General features: G+C 42.9%; 1 protein-coding gene across 1 annotated transcript in view; it reads right to left on the bottom strand.

Moving 5' to 3' along the window:
- F13A1 (coagulation factor XIII A chain) overlaps positions 1–22953 on the bottom strand; it is a 97617-nt gene that overhangs the window by 25404 nt on the left and 49260 nt on the right. The window contains exons 6-10 of the mRNA XM_090039336.1: positions 20409–20516; positions 16224–16398; positions 12443–12581; positions 2778–2881; positions 1502–1590 (exon numbers count right to left, since the gene is read on the bottom strand). Coding sequence (XP_089895462.1) covers positions 1502–1590; positions 2778–2881; positions 12443–12581; positions 16224–16398; positions 20409–20516 — 615 coding nt within the window. The remainder of the gene's footprint in view (positions 1–1501; positions 1591–2777; positions 2882–12442; positions 12582–16223; positions 16399–20408; positions 20517–22953) is intronic.

The following is a 22953-nucleotide window of genomic DNA, read 5'->3' as shown; positions in this document are numbered from 1 at the left end:
CAAGCACAGAGTAACTTTCTGTGCATCTGTGACTTCATTTGAACTGGAGAGATTCTTATGCTTACTACTCTGGCAACTAGGAGCTTAAGAATGGAGACTCCCCCCATGTCACACCTACTCAATGGAATGGAGTCACAGTATTATTTTTACAGGCAGCATATAGGGAACAATGAATCCACATATGAAAAGTGGAGACCAGTTTCCTATCCCCTTCTTGGTGTCATTGATATAATTCTATACATATAAGTGTGGGCAAGCCAGTCAATTTACTTGTGAAATAAAGTCAATAACTGGTCATTTGATGAGCAATTACTTGACTGCAGTCAAAAGTTGCCAAATATTCCAGGGAGCCAAGAATGTCCTTGCGTAGGTGGCAGCCCCCCCTTCCACTCGCCCCCATTTAGGACCAGGCTTGTTCCTCTCTTCTGAGCTTCCCCCCCCAGTGAAGCCACTTAGGGCTGCAGAAGCTGCTCTGTGCTGAGGGAAGAATCAAAACCAGCAGCACAGAAACGTTTCTTCTATTGGCAACCTGCTGTGACTACAAGCATCTCCAAGTACAAATAGCAAAATGTCTGAATAGTTAGCCTGCTGCCTACTTAGCATAATTTCACTTTAAAAGCTGACTTTTGTCTTTTATCATTGCTATGTATTTTATTTCTATTTGATTTCTTTTTTTAAATTTTGTAACCATTTCAGCTTCAAGAAAAATGCCAATGAAAAGTGGAACTGTTCAGTCTTGAATAGCATTCTTATTTACACATACCTAACATTGGTAGTTATCAAAATTAATTACAGTTTTTTAGAATTTAATTTCCTTGTTTCACTATAACAGTTAATTAACTTTGTTGTAATTAGGAAAAGTGTATCTAATCTACTTACATGGGTGGATCCAGGATTGGTGAGGGGATGTGGTCACCCCCCCCCCATTCATCCTGCATGCCTAGCAAACTCTCTGAGCTCGTCAGCATGTCAGTGCAGCTCTTACTGGACATGCCCTGTGATCTCTGAGTGCATAACCTGATCAGCATGAGCTCTGGCTAGAGTCCCTGCTGTTGAGTAACTCCAGTGCCCAGGGGGTGAGTGCTGCCACTGCCCTCCCTTCTCCCTGGCTCCCCTTTTCCCCTGATGAATTCAGCAGCAAAGTAAAAGAGAGATGGGCAGCAGCACTGAACCCCTGGGCTCCAGAGCTGCATGAAAGAAGGAGCTCTGGACCAAACCTGTGCCAATCAGCAGATTTGCTCAGAGCTCACAGTACATGCACAGCTCTGGCAGGAACTGTGCTGGCATACTAGTGAGCTCAGAATGCTCCTTGCATATGCACCACACAGCCAACAAGGCATACATCTGCACTGCTGGACCCCTCTTGGATTGGCCTTCTGAAAATTAAAGCCTCTCTATCCACTGTTCTAATAAATTACTTCTTAAAATATTTTAACATTATATATTTGACCAGTCAAATGCTCACCCCTAATATATGCTATTCCTTTTTTCAAATACATACCTCAGCAAAAACAAAGGCAGCATCAAACTGGAAGCAAACGTGACCATGTTTAACGGCTTGCACTGAAGCAGGACCACATCTATACATACCTGAAGAAGGGGGAATGAAGAAATTTAATCTTAAATAACTAGAAAGTGCTAGATTTTGGTAGGGGGAAAATCATTTAGCCAAAGCCATTGGCCTAAAATAATACAAGAAATGGAAAGATAAGCTTATAGGACTAGGAAGAACCCATCTTCTCTGCTGTTGTCTCCATGCAAGGACATACAGGGCATAACCTTCCATTGACGTAATTACTTCAAAGACCAAATTACCTGAGATGCATGCAGCACTGCAAGTGCATTTCTGACCCATGCGGCAAAGATGTGATGCAGCACCGAAGCTGCTTGTTAATGTCCATAGAAAATTTTACTTCCCTTTCTCTTTCAAGATCCCAGCTCCATCAATATTATATGCACTGATTTCAGTGAGACCACTTGTAAAGTATTCAATGCAGTAATGTTACCAGGATCCAAATTTGCCACAGAACAGGCGGAATGCAGATGTGTCACCACAAATTTGCTGTGTTGTCCCACCAACATGCCTCAGTTCTGAATATTCTAAATGCCAGGTATTTGGCAGATAATCTAGTGTGGACAGGTTTGTTTTTGTGACATTTTTTCATGGTTTTGTTTTCAGTCTCATGTGGAACAAAAAGAGTACATTGAAACCTAGACAGTTTTCATGGAAATGGAATTTTTATTTTCTGGCCATCTTCATTAATAAACTGTGGAACAAGAAGTTAAAAGCTCGATGTTCCATTACCAGCCCTGCAATCCAGTGCAAATTCTGAAGCTATGCAGCAGCTTGGTAGCAGAGGCTAGAATAGCCAATACCAAATGAAGCAGATCAGTTATACTGCGATGCGTCAGGGCACAGCTGATCTGCTTCACTGGGTGAAACACACATTGCTCCCTTGATCCTGCAGGACATTGGGTAATATGATCTCCCTGCTTTTCCTACTCAGCCAGACGCAACCCGCATGACTGGGTGTTCACGAAACTGATTTTCTTTAGGTGTGGTGAGAAAAAAGCATCTGTTTGCTCACAATTTGTGCTGCTATAAAAAAAAATCAGGTTGATCAATTCTGGAGCTCAAAATGGCCCATGCACAGGCCAAGGATGAATATTTCAGCAAAATGTTGCCACAGTTGTGATGGATCCAGCCTACCACAACAAGTAGATTTGCCATCAGAAAGAATGCTGTGAAGAATGCTTAGGACCATACGCAGGATTACCATCACTGGTTTCTTGAGGAGTGCCATCCACAGCCTGCCACCCTCCAAATCCAACAGGAAGATCAGGTCTGGACATCCAAGCCTCATTCCAGCAGTGATAGTTCCTTTAACAGGAGGACCAAGGAGATTAGGCTCTCAAGTATAAATATAAATCCCAACAGAAACTGTGTCACAACATCCCACTAATGGAGTGAAAGATCTGGTAAAACTGCTGAGATAAGCACTTTATGCTTCAAAGAATATATCCTCAATCTGGTGTCTGATAATGCTTGGTGAGGAGTGCTGCTTTTTGCCTTCCCTTCAGTTCCCTTATCCTCAGGCTGCTTGATTCCAGTCTACTCCCAAGACAAAAAAAAAAAAAGAGAACTCTGAAGCTCCCTTATATCACGCTGAATGCAAGGCACCTAAAAGGAGATTCTGGTAACTGAGACAAGGCTACATTAGGCACAAACCCCTTTTAATTAGTCCCCAAGGGGGCAAGGGAATAAAAACCAGGCTCAGCTCTCTCAGTTTGTAATAAGCTCACAGACTCCAGTGCTGACAAAAGAGAGGACATATCTCCAGGGACATATGGCATATCTCTATAGGTCAGGTTTAAAAGCATTTAAGGCTGCATCTAGGCAAGCACAGCAGTGTGGTATGTGATGACACAGACATGTATGTGGCACCCCATTTTACACATTCAGTTGTTCTCTGTGCTGCAAGAGAGCAACACGGAAGGATTTTTTGACCCCTGGATATCCAGGGGTTAAAAAAAAATGGAAAAAAAAATGTGGAGTGGCGCATGCACTGCCCAAAGCTGGAGCTGGACCCCAGGAATGGTTCTGACTGGGCTGGTCCCCCAGAAGTCCAGGTAAGGCTGCTGGGGCCAGCCAGCATCTCCTACCCCACCCAGGGTAACTTGCCACACACCAGAACACACATGGCACAGGCGTTCCCTGGGGACAACTAGCGGTAGCACACGGTGCATCGCCACTAGTTGTCCCTGAGGAACAAAATGTCCACATACATCTGGACACAGCCTAAGTGGTTAATCTAGACTTGAAATGCCCTCAGTTGACTCAATGCTTGGGAAAAAAAACAAAACACCAGAGTCATCTCACATAGTATGTCCAAAATGTTTAAAAAATGAACAGACCTAAAGAGAAACATTGGTTCTGTAGCTTTCTTCTTGCAATTTTTTCAAACTCAAGGGAGAGCATAAAAAATAAAGGAAAACCCCAAAAGAAGTTTCTTGCAACTGAACTGATCAATTGTTTCAGTTTCATTACTGCAAAAAAAGGGAAGGGGAGTGTGAAAGGGAAAGGAGCATTTTTAGAACTTTTCTCCACTTTTCTTTGCAAATAATTTTTACCCTGCTGCAGATACGAACAAATGACATCCATGTAGTGGTTGACACAGGAACGCAATGATATTAGCAATAAAGCCCAAACCAAAATGGGGGTTCTTAAACTCTAACCATTTCATTAACAGGTCAAAAAACAGGGATGGTGTGGAATCAGAGGGATCTGAGGCTTCTCTAACAAGACATTTCAAAGTGGAAATGAAACCTTGGATCAGAGAAAAACTTGTCAGTTAGGAGAGCTAATGAAGCAGGGCTATAGGAAAAAGAATTATTCAAAGCAAGTGACACACACTTCTAGAATTTTTATGCTGCTAAGAACGCTTAATGTTGAATCATCCTTGTAGAACTTGGACAATGGCTAGCAGTAGGAAGTGCTATATATGCTAGGTGGGTTTTGGAAAGTTGTTATGATACACAAGCCTGTCTTGAATACTTGAGTTTAGTTCAAATGTTATTGGCTTTGCATTCTATAAAAGTGCCAAAAAAAAGGATCGGGTAGTGGGCACAATGAACACAGTAGTGTAATTTAGTAGTTAGACAACAAAATATAATAACTTTGATTCTACACTTTTGGGGGCAGGGATTGTCTGCTTTAGGTTTGCACAGTACTTGGCACCTAGGGTATATCTACAGAGGACAACACAACACTTTTTGTAGTGATATCCATGCTAGCTCTGAACAAGCTGGCATGTCTACAGTGTATAGTACAGTGCCAAGCAGAGATATTAATCTGGGTCTTGGAGCCCACATATGCTGAACCATATATGCTGTGCTTGGCCTGGTCAAATTAGCTTTTTTCAGCACTGTCTATGTGTGGTTATATTGTTGCCAGTTGTAGAGTCAGTTTTTTCAGAGCTCAGGTATCTCCATATGGTGCTACATTGCACTATGTAGATATAACCCTGCCCACTGTCATAATATAAAACACTAACAACAGCAGCAATAATAGTAATGATGATAATGATCATGGGTGAGAGAGAGAAAGAGAAAGATATTAACTTATGCCAGCCTAGGTTTTGGAGGATTCTTTTATCACAAAAAAGTAGCCTAGACTTCCCCCTTCCATAAGTAGCCCCAACTGAGGATTTAATCGTATTAAAATAATTTTGTAAATTGATGTTGTGCTCTTGTACCTAAACCAGAGACATTACGGATTGTGCGAATGACTGTGCAGATCAATGTAGTGACCATAAAATATTTACAAAGATAATTACAAGTAGGCTAAACAAAGAAATAGGGAAATTAATAAAAAATGACCAGGTGAGTTTTATGCCTGGCAGCACATTGAAATGGTTGTCATGGGTGATTTCCACCACCCTAACATCTCACGGGAAGAGCATTCAGCTAAATCTAATAGGTCACACAACTTCCTGCACTGATGAGCTTCATCTGACTCAAGAAGTCCATGGGCTGACAAGGGGTGAGGTGCTGCTAGACCTGGTTCTAGCCAAAGGGGATGATCTAGTAAACAACCTGAGGATTGAAGGGAAGCTTGGTGATCACGAGTTGATCACTTTCTCTATCCATCCACTTTTCTCTATCCATTTGCAAAGCTGGCAAATCAGTCAGCAATGCAGAAATCCTCAACTTCAGGAAAGCTGACTTTCACAAGTTCAGGAGGTTGGTTGTTGAGGCCCTGAAAGATCATGATCTGAGAGGGAAGGGAGTCCAAGAGTTGTTCCTTACAACGCAATTCTAAAAGCACAAGGGAAGTCTATTCCAGCCTTTAGGAAAGGTAGTAAAAGGGCTGGGCTTGGCTTAAAAGGGAACTCATGGGCCTCCTGACTCTTAAAAGAGAAGCCTGTATGGGTCAGAAATACCTCTAAGGAGGATTCCGCATCACTGGCCCGCACTTGTAGGGAGCAGACCAGAAAAGCCAAAACCAAGCTCAAACTGGCTATGGAAATTAAGGACTGTAGCAGGGCACTAAGGTGCCTGCTACTGGAAAAGCAGCAGTATGGGCTCAGGCGCTGGTTGCTAGGGGCAACCAGGAGGAGCTAAGGGCCCACACTCTGTGAGTCAGCTGACCAGAAGGGGCATGGCTGACTACTATAAGACCCAGGCAGGAGGCTGGGAGTGCTCTCTCTCTCTCTCTGCCTCTGCCGGCAGCCAGGAAGGAGGAGTACTGCCTAAGGGAAAGAGATCAGCCCGGAATTTGGGAAAGAGAATAAGGCCTGAATGTACCAGCCGCTAGTTAGATGGGTGAGAGATGTGGTGTGGTTTGGAGAATGTTTAGCCATGAGGTTTAGCTTTGTGTTATAGCCCAGGGGCTTGTGTTATTGTTTGTTGTTGCTGTTACACCGGCGGACTGGGTGAGGCTATTAGGGGATGGAGGAGGCCTCATAGGGGCTTCATGGTAGCGTGGGGACCCCAGTGCCAGAGAGGGCACAGCATTTTGGGGTGCATTGACCCCAGCCCCAGTGCAGGTCAGTTGCGAGAAACCCCAAAAAGGGGACAAGCCAGGGAGCGCCAGTGGGGGTGGAGGCTGCGAGACAAGCCAGGCAGCACCAGTGGGGGCGCAGGCTGCGAGACAAGCCAGAGAACGCCAGTGGGGCATGGAGCGTGGAATCGACAAAACAACATCTGGTACATCTGGGAGGCTTGGGGTGTGGTACCGGGGGGGTTGGAGCCACGCATAGCCCAAAAGGCTGGGGTGCACCGAGTCACCCAAGATAGAACACAGACTGGGATACATCAGGGCACCATGTCAGAGAGGACTAAGGGCAGCCTCCCTTAAACACTGTTAACATCAAAGACGTAGCAGGCAAGATGGTGAGGGTGCTTTAACACTGACTTGGTATGGCAGGGGTGCTAGGGGAGATCACGGCGACCCCTAGGACCCTGCGCTGCTACAAGAACAATAAAAAGTCCTTCTTCAGATATGTGGGAAGCTGAAAGAGAAATAAGGACAACACTGGACCCCTGCTGAACCAAATGGGGCAACTGACATCCGACACCCAGGAAAAAGATAATCTTCCTAATGACTACTTTGCATCAGTTTTTCACCAGCCCAAGGAGATCACCTTGCCTGACAGGACACAGGATTACTAGGGAACAGGTGACCATATGCCTACATTTGGTGAAGACCTTGTGATGGAACACTTTTAGAGGCTGGACATCCATATGTCAGCAGGCCCTGATGAAATGCACCCAAGAGTCCTAAAAGAGTTGGCTGATATTATAGCGTGACCAATGGCAAGGATATTTGAGAGCTCATGACACTCAGGAGAGGTTCTTGAAGATTGGAAGAGGGCCAATGTGGTGCCTATCTTCAAGAAAGGAAGGAAGGAAGACCCAGGGAACTACAGGCCAATCAGTTTGATCTCAATCCCTGGAAAGATCATGGAAAAAATTATTAAAGAATCCATCAACAACAGGCTAACATAAGGGGTCATCCTGAGAGATAGCCAACATGGCTTTGTTACAGATAGGTCATGCCTGACTGACATCATCTCCTTCTATGATCAGGTGACACGTCACCTGAACAGGGGAGGAAAAGTTGATGTAATTTACTTGGATTTCAAAAACGCCTTTGACTTAGTCTCCCATGATGTTCTCATGACAAAATTGGGCAACTGCTGCCATGACAACTTTACAGTCCAATGACTGGGGAACTGGCTCCATGGCTGGACCCAGAGGGTGATAGTCTATGGAACTGAGTCAACAGTGGCTTCCCTCAGGGTTCAGTACTTGGACCAGTACTCTTTAACAAATCCATAAATGACCTGGATTTGGGTGTCAGAAGCAGACTAGCTAAGTTTGTAGATGACACCAAATTATGGGGAAGTGCAGTCACACTACAAGATAGGCTGGGGCATCAGGCCAACTTGGAGAGTCTTGTGAAGTAGACAGATAAAAACCTGATGACTTTCAACATAAAGAAATGCAAGGTGCTCCACCTTGGGAAAAAGAACCCACATCATACCTATAGGCTAGGCAGTGCTACACCACTTAGCACTATGAGCATGGGCAACTGGTGCCTCCTGGCTCTGGGGGTCCCCCAGCGGCTGATCGTCAACCCCAGAAGTGCCAGTGGCAAACTGGAAGTGCCACCAGAAAAAATGGAAATGCCGCTGGTGTTTCTCATGGGGGGCACCGGCAGGTGCTCCCCACTCCCCAGCTGGTGAGAGCCAATTTCAGGTGGAGCACGTGTCACCCTGTAATTCTCCCTACATGTCACCTATGACTACGACCAAAAGCAACTCAGAGGTCATAACTGACCACAAGATGAATATGAGCTACCATGTGATGCCACAGCCAGCAAAGCAAATAAAACCCTGGCATGCATCTACTGATGCATCTCAAGCAAGATCCAAGATGTCATCCTCCCACTTTATTCGGTCTTGGTGAGGGCACAGCTGGAATATTGCAGCCAGTTCCGGGGTCCACACTTTAGAAAGGATGTGGAGAAGCTTGAGAGTGCAGAGGAAAGCCACATACATGATCAGAGGTCAAGAAAGCAGGTCTTATGAGGAGAGGCTGAAAGGCATTGGGACTCTTCAGTTTGGAAAAGCGTAGGCTCAGGGGGGACTTGGCAGCAGCCTTTAAGTATATCAGGGGTGTGCATCAGGAACTGGGAGAACATCTGTTCACTAGGGCACCCCAAGGGAAGACAAGGTCTAACAGTCACAAATTGCTGGAAGACCATTTTAGACTGAACATAAGGAAAAACTTCTTTAGTGTCCGAGTCTTCCGAGTCTGGAATAGACTCCCTGCAGAAGTGATGTGAGCACCTACTCTGGATACACTCAAGAAGCATCTGGATGATGAATCTGACCCCAGCTAATTTCCTGCCCTTTGGGCAGGGGGCTGGACCCAATGATCTCATGAAGTCCCTTCCAGCCCTAATGTCTATGAAATCTATGAAATGTAAGAATACTTCACATGGCTTATGTGACCAGGGGCATGCTAGAATCAACGGCTGCCCTTTCATTAGATAATGCAAAGAGACATTAGGGTCAAGTGTGTACCAGCAACCTGTCTTTCATATTAAAATAAATTTGGTTTCTGGAGTGAATGGGAGGAAAGGTCATGGAAGAATAGAGTATAGATCTTCACAAGGGCTCTGTATGAAGGCCGTCTTCAACAATGAGCTTAGCACCTTCTACAACCCACTTGAGAGCCCACTGACCTTGGCAGAACTCTAAAGGTGTAGAAGTCTGCTTAGTCAGAGCTGATCAAAGGAACAAAGCCTGACTCACATTTAAGACAGATTTTCCCTGTGTCTTTATACCACCCTTAAAAGACAAGAAAACTAACATAAGGGCTACAGGCTATAATGACAGCCACTGGTCTAGCCATCTTAAGAATATTTTTTTTTTGAAAATCCATGCATTTTTTTTTATATATATGTTTATACCTTGGGAAGGAGTTACTTTTAGCAAAATATTAGGTGCCTAGCACTTAGGAGAAAACCAGCTTCTCCAAATAACTGAAGAAAATCTCTGATCCAAATTTAAAATGGGAACACACATCCAATTACAGTCATTCATATCCACAGATCAGTAAACTGACATTGTCTTTTATATGGTAAAATCCTAGTTTTTAGTTTCCTAAAGATTATAAATAAAAGTGAGGAATACACTTAAAAAGCATTATAAATACCTTGATTGTACCATCTTTAAAAATAAAAAGGTGCCTTAATATTATCAAGGTAAAGACACAAACAATTTAAAGCCTGAGTTAGGGCTACCATAGAGTGGTACAAGGTAATGAAAACAAAGGACATAGAGGAGAAATAGAAAGTGCTGTAAAATATATTAACTTACGCCCAAGGGGCTACATGCACCATGTAGCAATAAATTCACTATGAGGAGAAAGGGATGAACAAGGAAGTTCAAAAAGTAATCAAGACAAAGAGAAAGGCATATAGGATGTGAGATATAAAACATCAGGGGGCAGTTCCTCTGCTGGTGTGAGCTGACATAGATCACTTGACTTCAATGGAGCTATGCTGATTTGAGAAGCTCTCCCTAAATCTAGAGGAGGAAAAGAAAAAGGATTGAATTAAGTTAAGGGTATTGAAACTGATAGGGAAATGAAGAGGTGGGGCAAAAAAGGAAAATACCAGAAATGTTAAAGACAGGGCTATACAATTTCAAAGGGGCTGGAAGCCACATCCTCCCCACCAGGCTGCTCTAGCAGGGGCCATGCGCCCTCCAGGTGTGAACGCAGGTGGGTGAGCACTTAACCACTGTGTGAGACTGATGTTCCCCAACCCCGCTGTACTGTATGCATGCCCACACATGGTCAGGCACCTGTCTGTGCAGCACAGCATCCAACCTCCCCTGCAGAGTCTACAATGCTGCAGTAATGCATAGCTATACAGAAGGACTGCTTCTCTTTCTACATCAGTTAAACGACCAGCATAACTTCAGTGCAGTGCCTCTCAATTTGTATTCAGGGTAAAACACAGAAAAATCAAACCCACAAAAATGTTAAGTTGCCCTGTGATCACAAAGAGCTGAGGCAGAATTTGGAGTCAGCAACCCTAGGACTCTGCTGAACATGTGACAAAATAGGTAGTAAACTAAAGATACAGAAGTACTTGCTTTCCTTGGAAAACAACACAGTATCCAAATACTGGATCCTTCCCTACTGGCAATGAAGCTTATGGCAGTCACATCAGGTAAGGCAACAACATACACTATCTTTTCACCCCAACATAATGGATCTATTCCAATTTTATTTAAAAAAGGAATCCAATTTTTGGGTTGTTAATGAAACATGCTGATCCATGAATATTACCATTACTCAAATGAGGAGAAGAAATCATTAATACAAATCAAGATCATTAACCATAAACAGGAAGATATCTATTGAATCTAGGAAAGTGTGAAGTAATGAATCTGCCCTCTATCTACAGAGGAGAGGTTTTGTGGCATGGCAGCCCACAGATAACTTCTGGTGACTGTAGCATTTAATCAATACATGTTATTTCTTATTGCAGGAAGTAGAATAGAAAAGTTTGAGGGAAAAGCAGCATTGTCTTCTTCGAAAGAAGGCACTGATCATGTGCCTTAATTCTTATGTTTACAAATCTAGGCATGTTATTAAAGTGACATACCCTATGCTTGTATCTATATTAAAATGGATTTATTTTAAGATTTGCCCACATGGAACTGTGAGTGCATGTACAAACTTTAAAGACAGCATATAAATAAGAACCAACTAAAAATGACCAAAAGAATCCCATTGGCTTCAATGGAAAACGGACTGGGTTTCAAATGGAAACTATGAAATATTCTTCCAATCCTACATAAAAAGATTGAGAACTTTGTTAGGTCTTCCTTGAATTCAGACAATGCTTCACCAAAATACTCCAGTTAGTTTGTGTGTGCAGTATATTGAGTGCTGATGCCAGCAGTAGAACCCAGATCATTTGTAGGCAGGTAGCCTATTTAGGGTATGGACAAACATACATTTGAAACTGCTCCAAAAGGAGAAGGACTCTTGCTCTGAACCATCCAGCATCTGCATGTTCCCAAGACAGTATTCAGAGGTGCTTAGTACACAGGGGCACGAGGGCCTTGGCACCCCTTGGGAAGAGGGCTGTCACCTGAAACACGTAAAACTTTCCACATGTCCATCATCTTAGCCCCCTGCCTCCCCAGCAAAAATACAAGGTGGCGCCTATGTGCTCCAAATTTAACCTTATATGAAGCAAGGTTCAAGTTAGACCAGTTTTCTTACGTTTGTAGCATTCCTGACTTGTTCATATATAACTGTTACAGGTCAGCAGATACTGTGCATTCTAGATCTGTCATTCCCTTTTTCAAACGTTCCCCTTTTGAAACGATGCCAAATGTACATTTGTCCATTCCCTTAGACTTCAGTAGGCTGGCTCATTTAAGAACTGCTGCTCAGTAGCTTGCTGCTGCTTTTACTTCAAAAGGCACCGCTTCTCCACTCAGCTGGAATACATCACCAGTCTCATAGAGCTGACTGGAAAAATGCCCTTTGAAGTAAAAGTTGCAAAGCAAACAATTGGAAGATACAGGTGGTATTGCGCTATATATTCACCCCTAGTTCATTTGTAAAACCTCATATTTGCTTGGGGGCTAAGGAACATAACCCTGCAGAACCTGGGGTCTGTTGTAACTTTGCCCTTGGACACCCCACTACTTACCTCTTTTCATGATGTCTCTGACATCCATTGGCCTATTCACTATGTTTTAGTTCTGTTTCCAACTCTGCATTTCTATAACCTAGCAGTATTCCTTAAAAAATAAAGATACAAAACTACACCTCGATTATTTCTGTCACATTGTTTTAGATTTTCAGAGTTGACTTAATTAAGGTATATCCCAGTGAAGCTCACCAGACTGAGTCTTTTGTAAGTTTGGTGTCCACTATTCCTTCTTCATCCATGAAGATATCCAGTTGTAAATTGGCATTGTTATCATGGGCAGATGAATAATTGGTAATAACTCTTGCTGGTATACCTAAGCATCTTAAAACTATGGAAAATGAGAAAAGAAATTAAAAGGACAATATGAGGCAGTGATACATATGTGGAAGGAGTAGATAAGGAGATAAAAACAAACAATTTTAAAAAAGCAAAGCAAAGTCAACACAATTCCTCCAATCTGAGAAGATACTATAAAAGTAATGCTTGGCTTCCCCAAAATTAAGAAATAACAGAGCTAATCACTGAGTTTCTTTGCAATGATAAACTTTGAAATGAAGGGAAACTTCATTAGAAGGTCAACCATTAGAAGATTTCTAATTTTTTAGATAATCTGCAACTTTATAGTTTTCCCTCAGAAGGTACACAGAGAAAACAAAGCATAACAGAGATGAATTAATACTGATTAATAAAACTGAATGATTTACAAGTGAAATGCCTGGTTTAGAGAGTTTAAATAAGATGAATTACACAAATCGTAACTAAGAATTTACAATTAAATTGAATAGCACTTTGGACTTCTGTTTCACCATATGTCAGAGAATCTCAAAGTAGAAGAAACACAGTCAGTCTCAGAACTGCCCACTGAAACATATTTACAGATGGAAAAAGTAATGAAATAAAAAACTACAGCTCTGGCTGAAGCACTGTGGTGACTCATGGGAGATGGAGTCTGGCTGCACACTGGAGCCCAGAAACAGAGTTGGGAGCATAAGATACAAAAATGCAATTTCCATGACTTGAGACTCACTAGTAGCACTTCTAAATTAATGTTTTTGGCTTTCTTTCCACAAAATTCTTTAAAATGGTTTGGTTCTGATGAGAACCAATTTTCCACAAACAGCAAATACTTTTTTGGGGAGGGGAGGAGAGAGGTGGGGTGGAAATGTTTGACTGAAAACCCAAGTTTTAGCTGAAAAATTGTTTTGATGGAAATAATATTTTTGACCAGCATTACATGACTAGTGTTTTTGTGCCTGCATTAGTAGCACTACTGTATCTCTCAATAAAGAGTATCACCACATATTCATTTTCAGTTGCTTGATGACACATTACCTAGATGCATCCACAGCCATATGTACCTATTGATTAAACTTAATTCAAATGCCCTGCCAGGCTTCCAGTACATGAGCTATCACAACTCATTGAAAATAATTCATCTGACAATTTCAAGATTAATGACTTAGCTCATTTTTTTCCAGAACGTTTTAGCATTTTTTTAACAGGCGATTGTCCAGAATACTCAATATAGTAACCTTGGAAAGCTGGACTGGTAGCAGTAATAGACTAGACAAGCTTTGAATGTCTCAGTACAAAACTCTGAACAAATGTTTTAGCTGAATAAGCCTTCCCCCATTATTTTGATACTAAATTGAAGTAGCCCCTTTTCACTGGCTCCCCTAGGTCTGTGTGCATGAATTGCCTACCACAAGTTAAGAAGAGACGGGGCTTTGCCACACATCAGCTATTTCATGGTAACTGCCCATATTCATATACAATGAAAGAAAGCTAAGCTATTGTGGTTTAGCTTTTATCTGCTGTGGGTTAAGAGTGGGCAAATGGCCAGTTTTTAAACAGTCGCTGATGCACAGTAAATCCCTCACAATAAGTAGTTCAGCTGTTTATACCTTTAGCAGCCACCACAGGAAGCAGCATATACTAGGTACACCACAGCACATTTTCATTTCCTATTGGTCAACTTTTGGGGCATGTCTGCATCATAAACTTTCTGTGCCCACCACCAGCCTGCTCAAAACCACTATGCTGGTTCAGTGAGCGCACTTTCAAAAGGGAGTCACATTTCTGTAGCATTGCATGTAGGCTAATTGGTTCTGTCTCTTGGTAGTGTCACCATAATAAGCCTGTCTGCAGAGCCTCATGAACGCTGTTATATCACTCTCAATTTGGGAGGCAAGGTGTGGTAAACTTGCAGGGTAGACCTGCCATTTTGTTCTTCATTCTGCCTGGCAGTGATATGCACTTGGTCAAGAGCTGAAACTCAAGATGCCAGTAACAAGTTTAGCCATACAGAGAGAGCACATGAACCCAACATACAGGCAAATCGCACACTGGAAAATATACAGTTCAGAATAATCAGGGGAGAAGCAGCAGCATAACTAGGGTGGGGCAAGAGAGGCACCTACCCTGGGTGCAGGATAAGAAGGGATGCTAAAGAAACAGCTCCCTGGGACCCCGGCCTGCTCCATGGCAGAGCGTGTTTCTGAGAAGCTATCTGTGCAGAAGCAGCAGGAGGCAGTGTACAGGGAGATGGCAACACCCCCCACCCAGCACAGCACCACACTGCATGTGGAGAGCCAGAAGCCCTTGGTGCATATGCAGAGAGCTGCCCCTTGACCACTGAAACTGCCTCCTTCCCCACCCTGGCAGAGCACCAGCCACGTAGGGGCAAGGAGCTCCCCCCTCCCCACAGGGGTAGGCAATTATTTCAGCCTGCAGGCTACATAGGGAGTTTTGGGGAGCAGGCGTGGGCTGGGTTGGCACTCCCACTCCCCCACATGCAACCGCTCACCAAACCTCCCTATGCAGGATGGGGTCATGGGTTGGTGAGGAGCTGTTGTGAGGGTGAGTGGGCAGGCAGCAGCTTCAGCAGGGCCACCACCAGCACTCCAGGCTACCCTTTTACCCCAGGGGGGTGGGCTGGAGCTGCTGCCCAGTTTCAGCAGCAGTGGCTGGGCAGAAGCTGCTGCTGGGCACCAGGAAAAAGCAGGACCTGGTGGTGGCCACAGCCTCCTCCCCCTCACTGCTGCCAGGGTCTTCTCACCGCAGCCACCCAGGGCCACAGCACATTGAGCCAGGTCAGAGCAGCCCTGGCTGGCAGGGAGCCTGGGGAGTCAGCCTGCCACCCCAGGGCTGTTCTGACCTGGCTCAGCATACAGAGAGGCTCGCTGGGGCATGAAGGTGCTCCAGTGTGGGGCTAGTCAGGAGGCAGCCCCAGCACACTGATTTATACTTGTGCCCCAACCAGCCTTGTCAGCATCTACACATGCATTGCTGTGCACTAAAGAACTCTGCCACAGGATAGTACTTGTATTTAAAAGTACTGGCTTGTATTGGAGTTTATTAGTTTCTTGTGACCTAATAGGGCTGCACATGTAGATATTGAGACTTTACTGCAGAACTAATTAGACAGCTATACAGAAAACATCTTATGTAGATGCATCCAAGTTGTACTACATAGGTAGGTTCAAAAGTGCTACTGCTTAAAACTGTGTTTATGGACTACCTGTGCTAAAACTAGCAGCAGTTTCCAAAAAGGCAACAATTTAGTTCTGAATGAGCTAAATCTATGACTGCCCACAGTGATTTGTCTGTAAGCAAATTACTAAAGGCATGTTTATTTCAAAGTCGGTGTTCTCATATTTGTTCCTCACTTCCATGTGCTCAGGGAGAACAGAGTCTGATAGCAAGGGTGGGGTGAGGGAGAAAGGGCTGCAGGGGGAAGAAGTTGCGGAGGCAGAAAGCAAGGGGGCTACCTGATCCTCCAGATTTATTTCCCTGCTGTAGCTGTGGGAGGGGGACAAATTCAAGACAAACCTTCAATAATGAGATTATATGCCTGGAAATTTATACCAAATTTATACATTTTCCTTATATAAAATATAATTATTGGGGAGTCATCTAATATTCAGGGTTGTCTTGCATTCAAATAAATACCGTAATTTATTTTACTTACATGTGTTGAAGACACCAGCAAAGACCCAGCACTGACCATATCGCACTGGGGATGCAGAACTATGATATTCCAGAAGAATGTCTACACTTCCAGTCCAAGATGATGGTGGAACACCATATGCATAAATATTGTCCCAAGAGCCAGCAAGTACACCCTCGTCATCTCTAGCATTGATCTAGAAGGGAGGAAAAAAAACTATGTTGGGAGATCCGTGGTATTTTCTCACATACAAGATGCCCCAGAATAAAGTATGCACGATGCTTTTGAAAGTCAGAATGAAGAAAAAAAAGATCTTCCTTTGAAGTAAGTAATGGAACAACAGCAGCTAGGGAGCAACACCTGCTTATTGTTCTGCTCTTTGCTAGTCAAATGCAGTGTTTACTTCCACTTTTGTCCTGTAAGAGCAGAAACTGGTCTAACCATACTTCCTGCATGTAATGCACACTGAAATTTCCAGCAGCTGCCTTTTGGAAAATGATGTGGGTGTTGTCTATGAGAAAACATGGTATATTATACCTGTCAGGTTTGAAAATAGAGGGTTCTTTAGCCTATCTGCTAAAAGTGTAACAAGATCCAGTGGCAGAAGTTGAAAATAGACAAACTGGGCATGTCTACACGTGCATTAATGTGCTGTTGTTACAGTGCATCAAGTTTACTCAATGTGCAGTAGCTGGGCTACTGCACAGAAGCACTGGCTTCTGTGACCAGGTGTAATTTTGATGCGTGTGTGCACGTGCATGCATGTGCACATGTGTGCACATGCATATGTGTGTGTGTATGTGTGCATGCATCTCCTAACCAATCATTTGCAAGGATGGAATAACATGGAATATTCATGTTTAACAACTCTATTTTCTAGCTGTGATTTCAGACTCCATGTAGGGGTCACCTTCAAATGAAGCTCCTGGAGATTTGTCCTCTTCCAAAAAAGGAGAGAAATCATCAACCTGTAAAATGTATATTTTCAAAAAAAAATAGGGTTGAAGTCTAATAAAAACACATGTTGGCCATTTATTATTCAGAAACGTGCTAATTGGGATATGAATAATCACCAACTGTGAGTCAGAGAAAAGTTGGTCTTGAATCCCCTCTAACTTCCTATGTTAAAGCAATTTCAATGCAATTATTCCTGGCTTACACTGGTGTGATACATTGGACCACTGGTCACATCAATACACGTGCTTAACTGTGAAGTAAACTAATTAACTGCAGAGTAAAGCATCACCATCTACACATGACACTAGCAGGCCACAGTAACAAATTTACACTGCCATAAGATAGTACCACTGGGGACAGTGTAGTTAACTGCAGTTAAACACACATGTAGACGCTGACCACAAGCACAAATTGCTTCCGGTCAGCCCAGGCAGCAGAAGCCCAGTCTCCTACCTGCCACTTATGCACACAGCTCTGCACTTTCAGCACCATCATGCCCCAGCCAGCCCCTCCACTACCTGATGCTGCCACCCAGAGCTCAGGGCTGACGCCCCATGCCCTCTGCCTGCCCAGGCCTGCTCCACCTTGGCTCATATTGCTGCTGTTTGAGGCACACGTGTAAAGGCTGTGCCCAGGTGTAATTTACTTTGGCTCAAACTGCTCCAGAATTTATTGCTTTAAATTAATTGCACATGTACATGCACCCACTGTTATTTTAAAGTTGAATCTGTTTTCATGGAAAACAAAAAGAAATTTGCTGTGTTAAGTTTCCTCCAGGTAAGCGTACACAAACTACTGAGTTTTGCTGACTAATAACTAAATTGATAGCCATTAATGACCAATACATTTCCTACCAGCAATTTGAACCAAATCAGTTGAGACTGTGGAAAAAAACCCTTATTCACTATGTAGCCTTTAATTATGTTAATGCTGAGCTGCTATACTCTTGCCATATAAATTATAATTCTCATTTAAAATCTTTTGGCTGGATTAACTACTGTTTTATAATTAGAAAATTGACCTTCTGTGAACTTTGGGATTGAATAGAGATAAGTATACAGTGACAGAACCAAAGGGTTCAGAGTTGCACCCATCCAGCAATTGTGAGAGAAGTGCCAGGGAAAGAGGCATTTCAAGGACAGTACAGTATTTCAATCTTTAATCTGTGCTACAACCAGTCCTCAGAAGGCTATACTGTGCCTGTTAAAATGCAGCCTGGGGGAGAACAGATGGAGATGGGAAAGGTGAAGGCAAAGAGAAGGTGAAGAGTTGCTCTGTATGGCCAGAAACCCTCAGAAGGATTCTAAAGAAGGGGCTACAGCAACACCTTAACAGGGTCCAGCGTGTGCACCTGTACAGACAACCTCTGATCTACTGGACGATGCCAAAACCAAGCTTTATGATCTTCATCCTTGGATAGAATTGCCAACACCCTGAAACTGTCCTTATCTACTTACAACATTAATTATCATTACAATCAATTCAAGATCAAAGAAATTGAGGTGCAGTTATGTTAAGTGGCTTTCCTGAGGGCAAAAACATGGTGGCTTAAATTTACAAAGAATCTGAGCACCAGTATTCTAACTGCCATTTTTGGCTGTCCGGCCTTTAGATCTTTAAACTCCTGCTCAACTCTTGTCTAATTTTGAAGGTGCTCCCAAGTTTTCACATTAATGTACTCAAAGCCCCTCAGTCTCAACTGTACTGAGCCCTTCATTGCCTAGGCCTCTGCCTGTGTCATCTATAGATCCTGATCTAGTAGCTGTTCTCAGAGAATACCTACAGTATCAGGCCCCACACAAAACCCGGTGGCCAGGGACAGTTTGGTTGCCTCCCTTCATCCAGGAACCAAATGATTAAGAGAACTCATCTGGGATGTGGGAGACCCAGGTTCAATTTGCTTCCCTGCCTAGGAAGATTTAAATCTACATTTCTCACCTCTCAGAAGAGATCTATCAATCAGTATCTCTTGGTGAAGAGATTCTACTTTGTATGGGATAGTTACACAGTTGTTAGATTAAAAATTAAAAAAGGAAGAGAATGCCTTAACCACTAGGAAAATCTCATGCTCACTCCTTGCTTTCTGGCTTATTTAATATTTACCTATTCTGTGTGAAGTATGGTAGCTTTAACTGAAGGAACTGAAAATGTCCCTATTTCAGAATACCACAGAGCCTGGTGATTAAGGCAATCTTGTAGAACAGAGGTTCTCAAACTCTGGTCTGCGGATCACCACTGGCCCACAAGCTCCATTCAGGTGGTCCGCAGAAAGGATGCAGAACAATTGAGAATATCTGTGTTAAAATATGAATTGTGTGCTTTGATTTGTAGAACAAAAAATGTTCATTAAGTGGTCTGCTGAGACCCTCAGCAATTTTCAAGTGGTCCATGAAAAAAAAAGTTTGAGAACCACTGTTCTAGGAGACAGAAGATATGCATTCAAATCCCAACAGGCAGATGAGAGACTAGTATCCAAGTCTCCCGCATCCTGTGCGAGTGCTCTAATTAGTGAGCTATTACATAGAAAGAAAGGTCACTCCTTCACCCCGGACATTATAAAGACTAACCCCCTGCTTGGTTTTTGAAAGAAAGTGCTTAAGCATTTAACAATAAAGTTTTGGCATTGGCACCTCATTCCTGGAGAGGTCTGGAATCCAAGATCCAGCCCTCTCCTCAGCCTTTATTTATGTCAGTCTTCCAACTCAGCACAGTGCCATTGGGGATCCCATCTTTAGGTGCCTAACTTCCCCATGCATTTTGTGAAAGACCCATGTGCCTAACTTGTATGTTACGAATTCCACTAGGCAGCTAAGCTCCCAAAAGGTAGATGCTGCAATGTTTAGCCTCACAGCCCTAACTTCTCTTGGTGGATCTATCTCCGGATCAATGAAAAAGCTAAAACTAACACCTCTAGCTCCTCACCCTAATCAACGTCTTGTTTTGCCTCTCATGAGAAGGACTGGCTTTATCAATTACTTCACCTGCTAGAATGCCCACCATACCAAGATGTCCAATGTCTGAAAGTTTGAGACAATATGAGAAGCCAACACGAAGACCTGGGCTTTTGTGGAGTGAGATATAATGGAAGACTCTAGAATTCAACATATGCATGGATGGAACAAGATGGGTTTCAACAGAACATTAACAATGCAGCACCGTGGGGCAGATCAGTGAGATCCAAAGTGGCCATTCAAGATCACTTTTAAAGGAACTGACTCTTCTGATACATTTCAGGTGCTTCTTTCATACCATTGCAGATGCAACTCGACTTATTTTGACTGGATTGCTCCGCCCAGAGAGATCCAGTTTTGCTCTGTCCATAATGGTCAGGCAAGCATCCAGAAGGCCCTCTTCAAACTAGAAGAGAAAAACACACAGGCTTCTTCAGTTCTTATTCTGGAAAGCAAATGAGAAGTTATCACCCTTCCCCATAACACTGATCATACTAAAGTTTGACTTGGAATTTATAATATCATTTTTCTTGAATATTAATTACCATGGTTAATAAAAAGTGCAAGAAAAAATAGTCTTTCAGTCCATCCTGGTCTGGACACCTGAAGGGGAGAGCAACAAAGCCATTTTTTACAGCACAAAAAAAATGAATGTGACTAAATATATATATAATATGAAGGTATAACAACTACAAGAATTTAGTCTATTCAATAAGCCCTCACTGTCTTTCACAGAGCCCAGACTTATTAATATTAGAGGACCTTTCTGACACACATATTGCAGAGCTCAAAACTGAGCAACTGATGGGCTGCCAAAGTTAGGTCAAAGTCACCATACCTCAAAAAATAGTGATTTTGAACATGTATTTAGAATAAACTGGCAATTAGCTACATCATATTGATTAGCTCTGGCTTTTGAGCTTAGGACTTAAAAAAGACCAGTGACCTAAAGCAGTCTTCTTAAAATGAAAGTCAAAAATTCAAACTTCTGGGTTCCAGAAATAACAAGGACAGGAAGGATTAGAGGGCAGAGGTGCCTAAATAGACTAGAATTCATCATCAAAGAACTTGTCCCATGATGTAGTTCAATTTGTTTAAGAGAAATTGCATAGCAGCGGCAAAGATCACTGTCCTCTGGGAAAGAACAGAGGACAGAAAAAAATGACCTAATAAAATTATCTTCTATATTCATAAACATCAAAAGTATTTATATCATAGGCTGGGATTGAAACAATATGATCTTCTCCATATAATTATAGACAGATCATGCTATTAGAGAGTTTTGTTTTCTAATAGGTCAAATACAGAAAAACTTGTCTGTATTATGTCACTGACAAACTATAGTAAGATACATTGTTGCATTCTAATGCAAAACCATCCAAAATAGCATCCATATATCATCATTTATCTCCTCAGCTCTGGCAACCATAACTGCATTAATTTGATTTCTTTGGGACTTGCAGTGCAAAACTGAATTCTCAGTGGGGGCCCACATGTCTCAAGGGAGCCCCTTCCAGCATCCTATCCTCCATACAAAATGAAGCATTTGCCTAGGAAACATCAATACCACTGGTACATCTTGTAAATAATTCTGGGTCAAGGGTAGCTCTTTAGGGACACTCCCTTCAAAACATGAGCCTCCCAACTGACCGTGTAAACCCCTTAACTCAGATCTGCTGGCATCAGTCCCATCTGTCACCAGTTACTCTGCTGCTGGCTGGATCCAATGACTTGTCACTTTCACCATCACCAGACATCTATTTTCCTCACATCAAGTCATCACCAGCATCAAAGACCCAAGTTAGATCAATAAGAAGTGTACTCTGCTCTAAACCCTTGTCATCTACCATTTATAAGATGTTAATTTTAATGTTGCTGCCTGAGATCTTAGTCTGCCTGTCATAAATATTTAGTCATAAGTTTAATCAGGGGTGTCAAACTCATTTGGCCCTGTGGGCTTAGCTGGACCATAAGACTTTCTCTGGGCTGGCTAACTTGCAAGCAGCAACAGCGGCAGCGTTGATCCCCACAGAGGCTGGAGCTGCTGTTTCAGTGTGGCTCCCCAACCCAGGGAGTTAATGCCAATGTTGCTCAACCTCCCAGGGCCCTCCTCCCAATTGTCTCTTGTCACCAATTTTAATCACCAGGGTCAGCTAAAAACCCTGATGTTGCTGGCAGGTAAAGGGGGAGGAGGGTGGGGACACACTATTAACTCCCTGAATTCCAAAACCCACCAGAAACACCAGGTCCAGCATCTGCAGGGATTAACACCACTACTGCAGGGACTCGAACAGCCCTGATGACAAGTGGGTGACCAACGTAGCCCACAGAGGTGGGTGGTCCCAAGGGCTACAAGAAGCCCTCTGGGCTGGATGGCCCACCTCCAGCCTGTGAGCTGTATGTTTGACACCCCTTAGGCATATATATGCATATTTCTGTGTTACACACACACAGTATAAAAGAGCATACATATTATATACAATGAGGCATGTAGAAATAACTATCCTAGAGATTTATTTTGGCTTTAAAGATCCACCGTTTGACAAAGTGAGTGCAACTCAGTTAAAACCCGAAGAGTTACAAAAAGTTAAAATCTGATGAACCAACAAATATGGTTGCCTGGTTCTGTTGTGGTGATTCACTGCAGCTATAAACCCAGGTAAAATGCGGCTTAATCCATTCCTAGATTTCTTCTTCCAGGACCGTTGTTCCCAAACACTATAACAAGCTCTACACCAGGTTTTCAGTCCCTAAATTAAACTGCTATCTAGGTGGACCTGAAGGAAAACACTGGATATGAACATCTCTAATATTTAGGAATCAGGAGGCTGCTTCTGCATTGC

The sequence above is a fragment of the Crocodylus siamensis genome, chromosome 3, assembly GCF_052110815.1.
Source record: "Crocodylus siamensis isolate JL-2025a chromosome 3, ASM5211081v1, whole genome shotgun sequence".
In the NCBI taxonomy this organism is placed as follows: Eukaryota; Metazoa; Chordata; order Crocodylia; family Crocodylidae; genus Crocodylus; species Crocodylus siamensis.
Note: the sequence above shows the minus strand (reverse complement) of the source record. Positions and strands in the feature narration are given on the sequence as shown.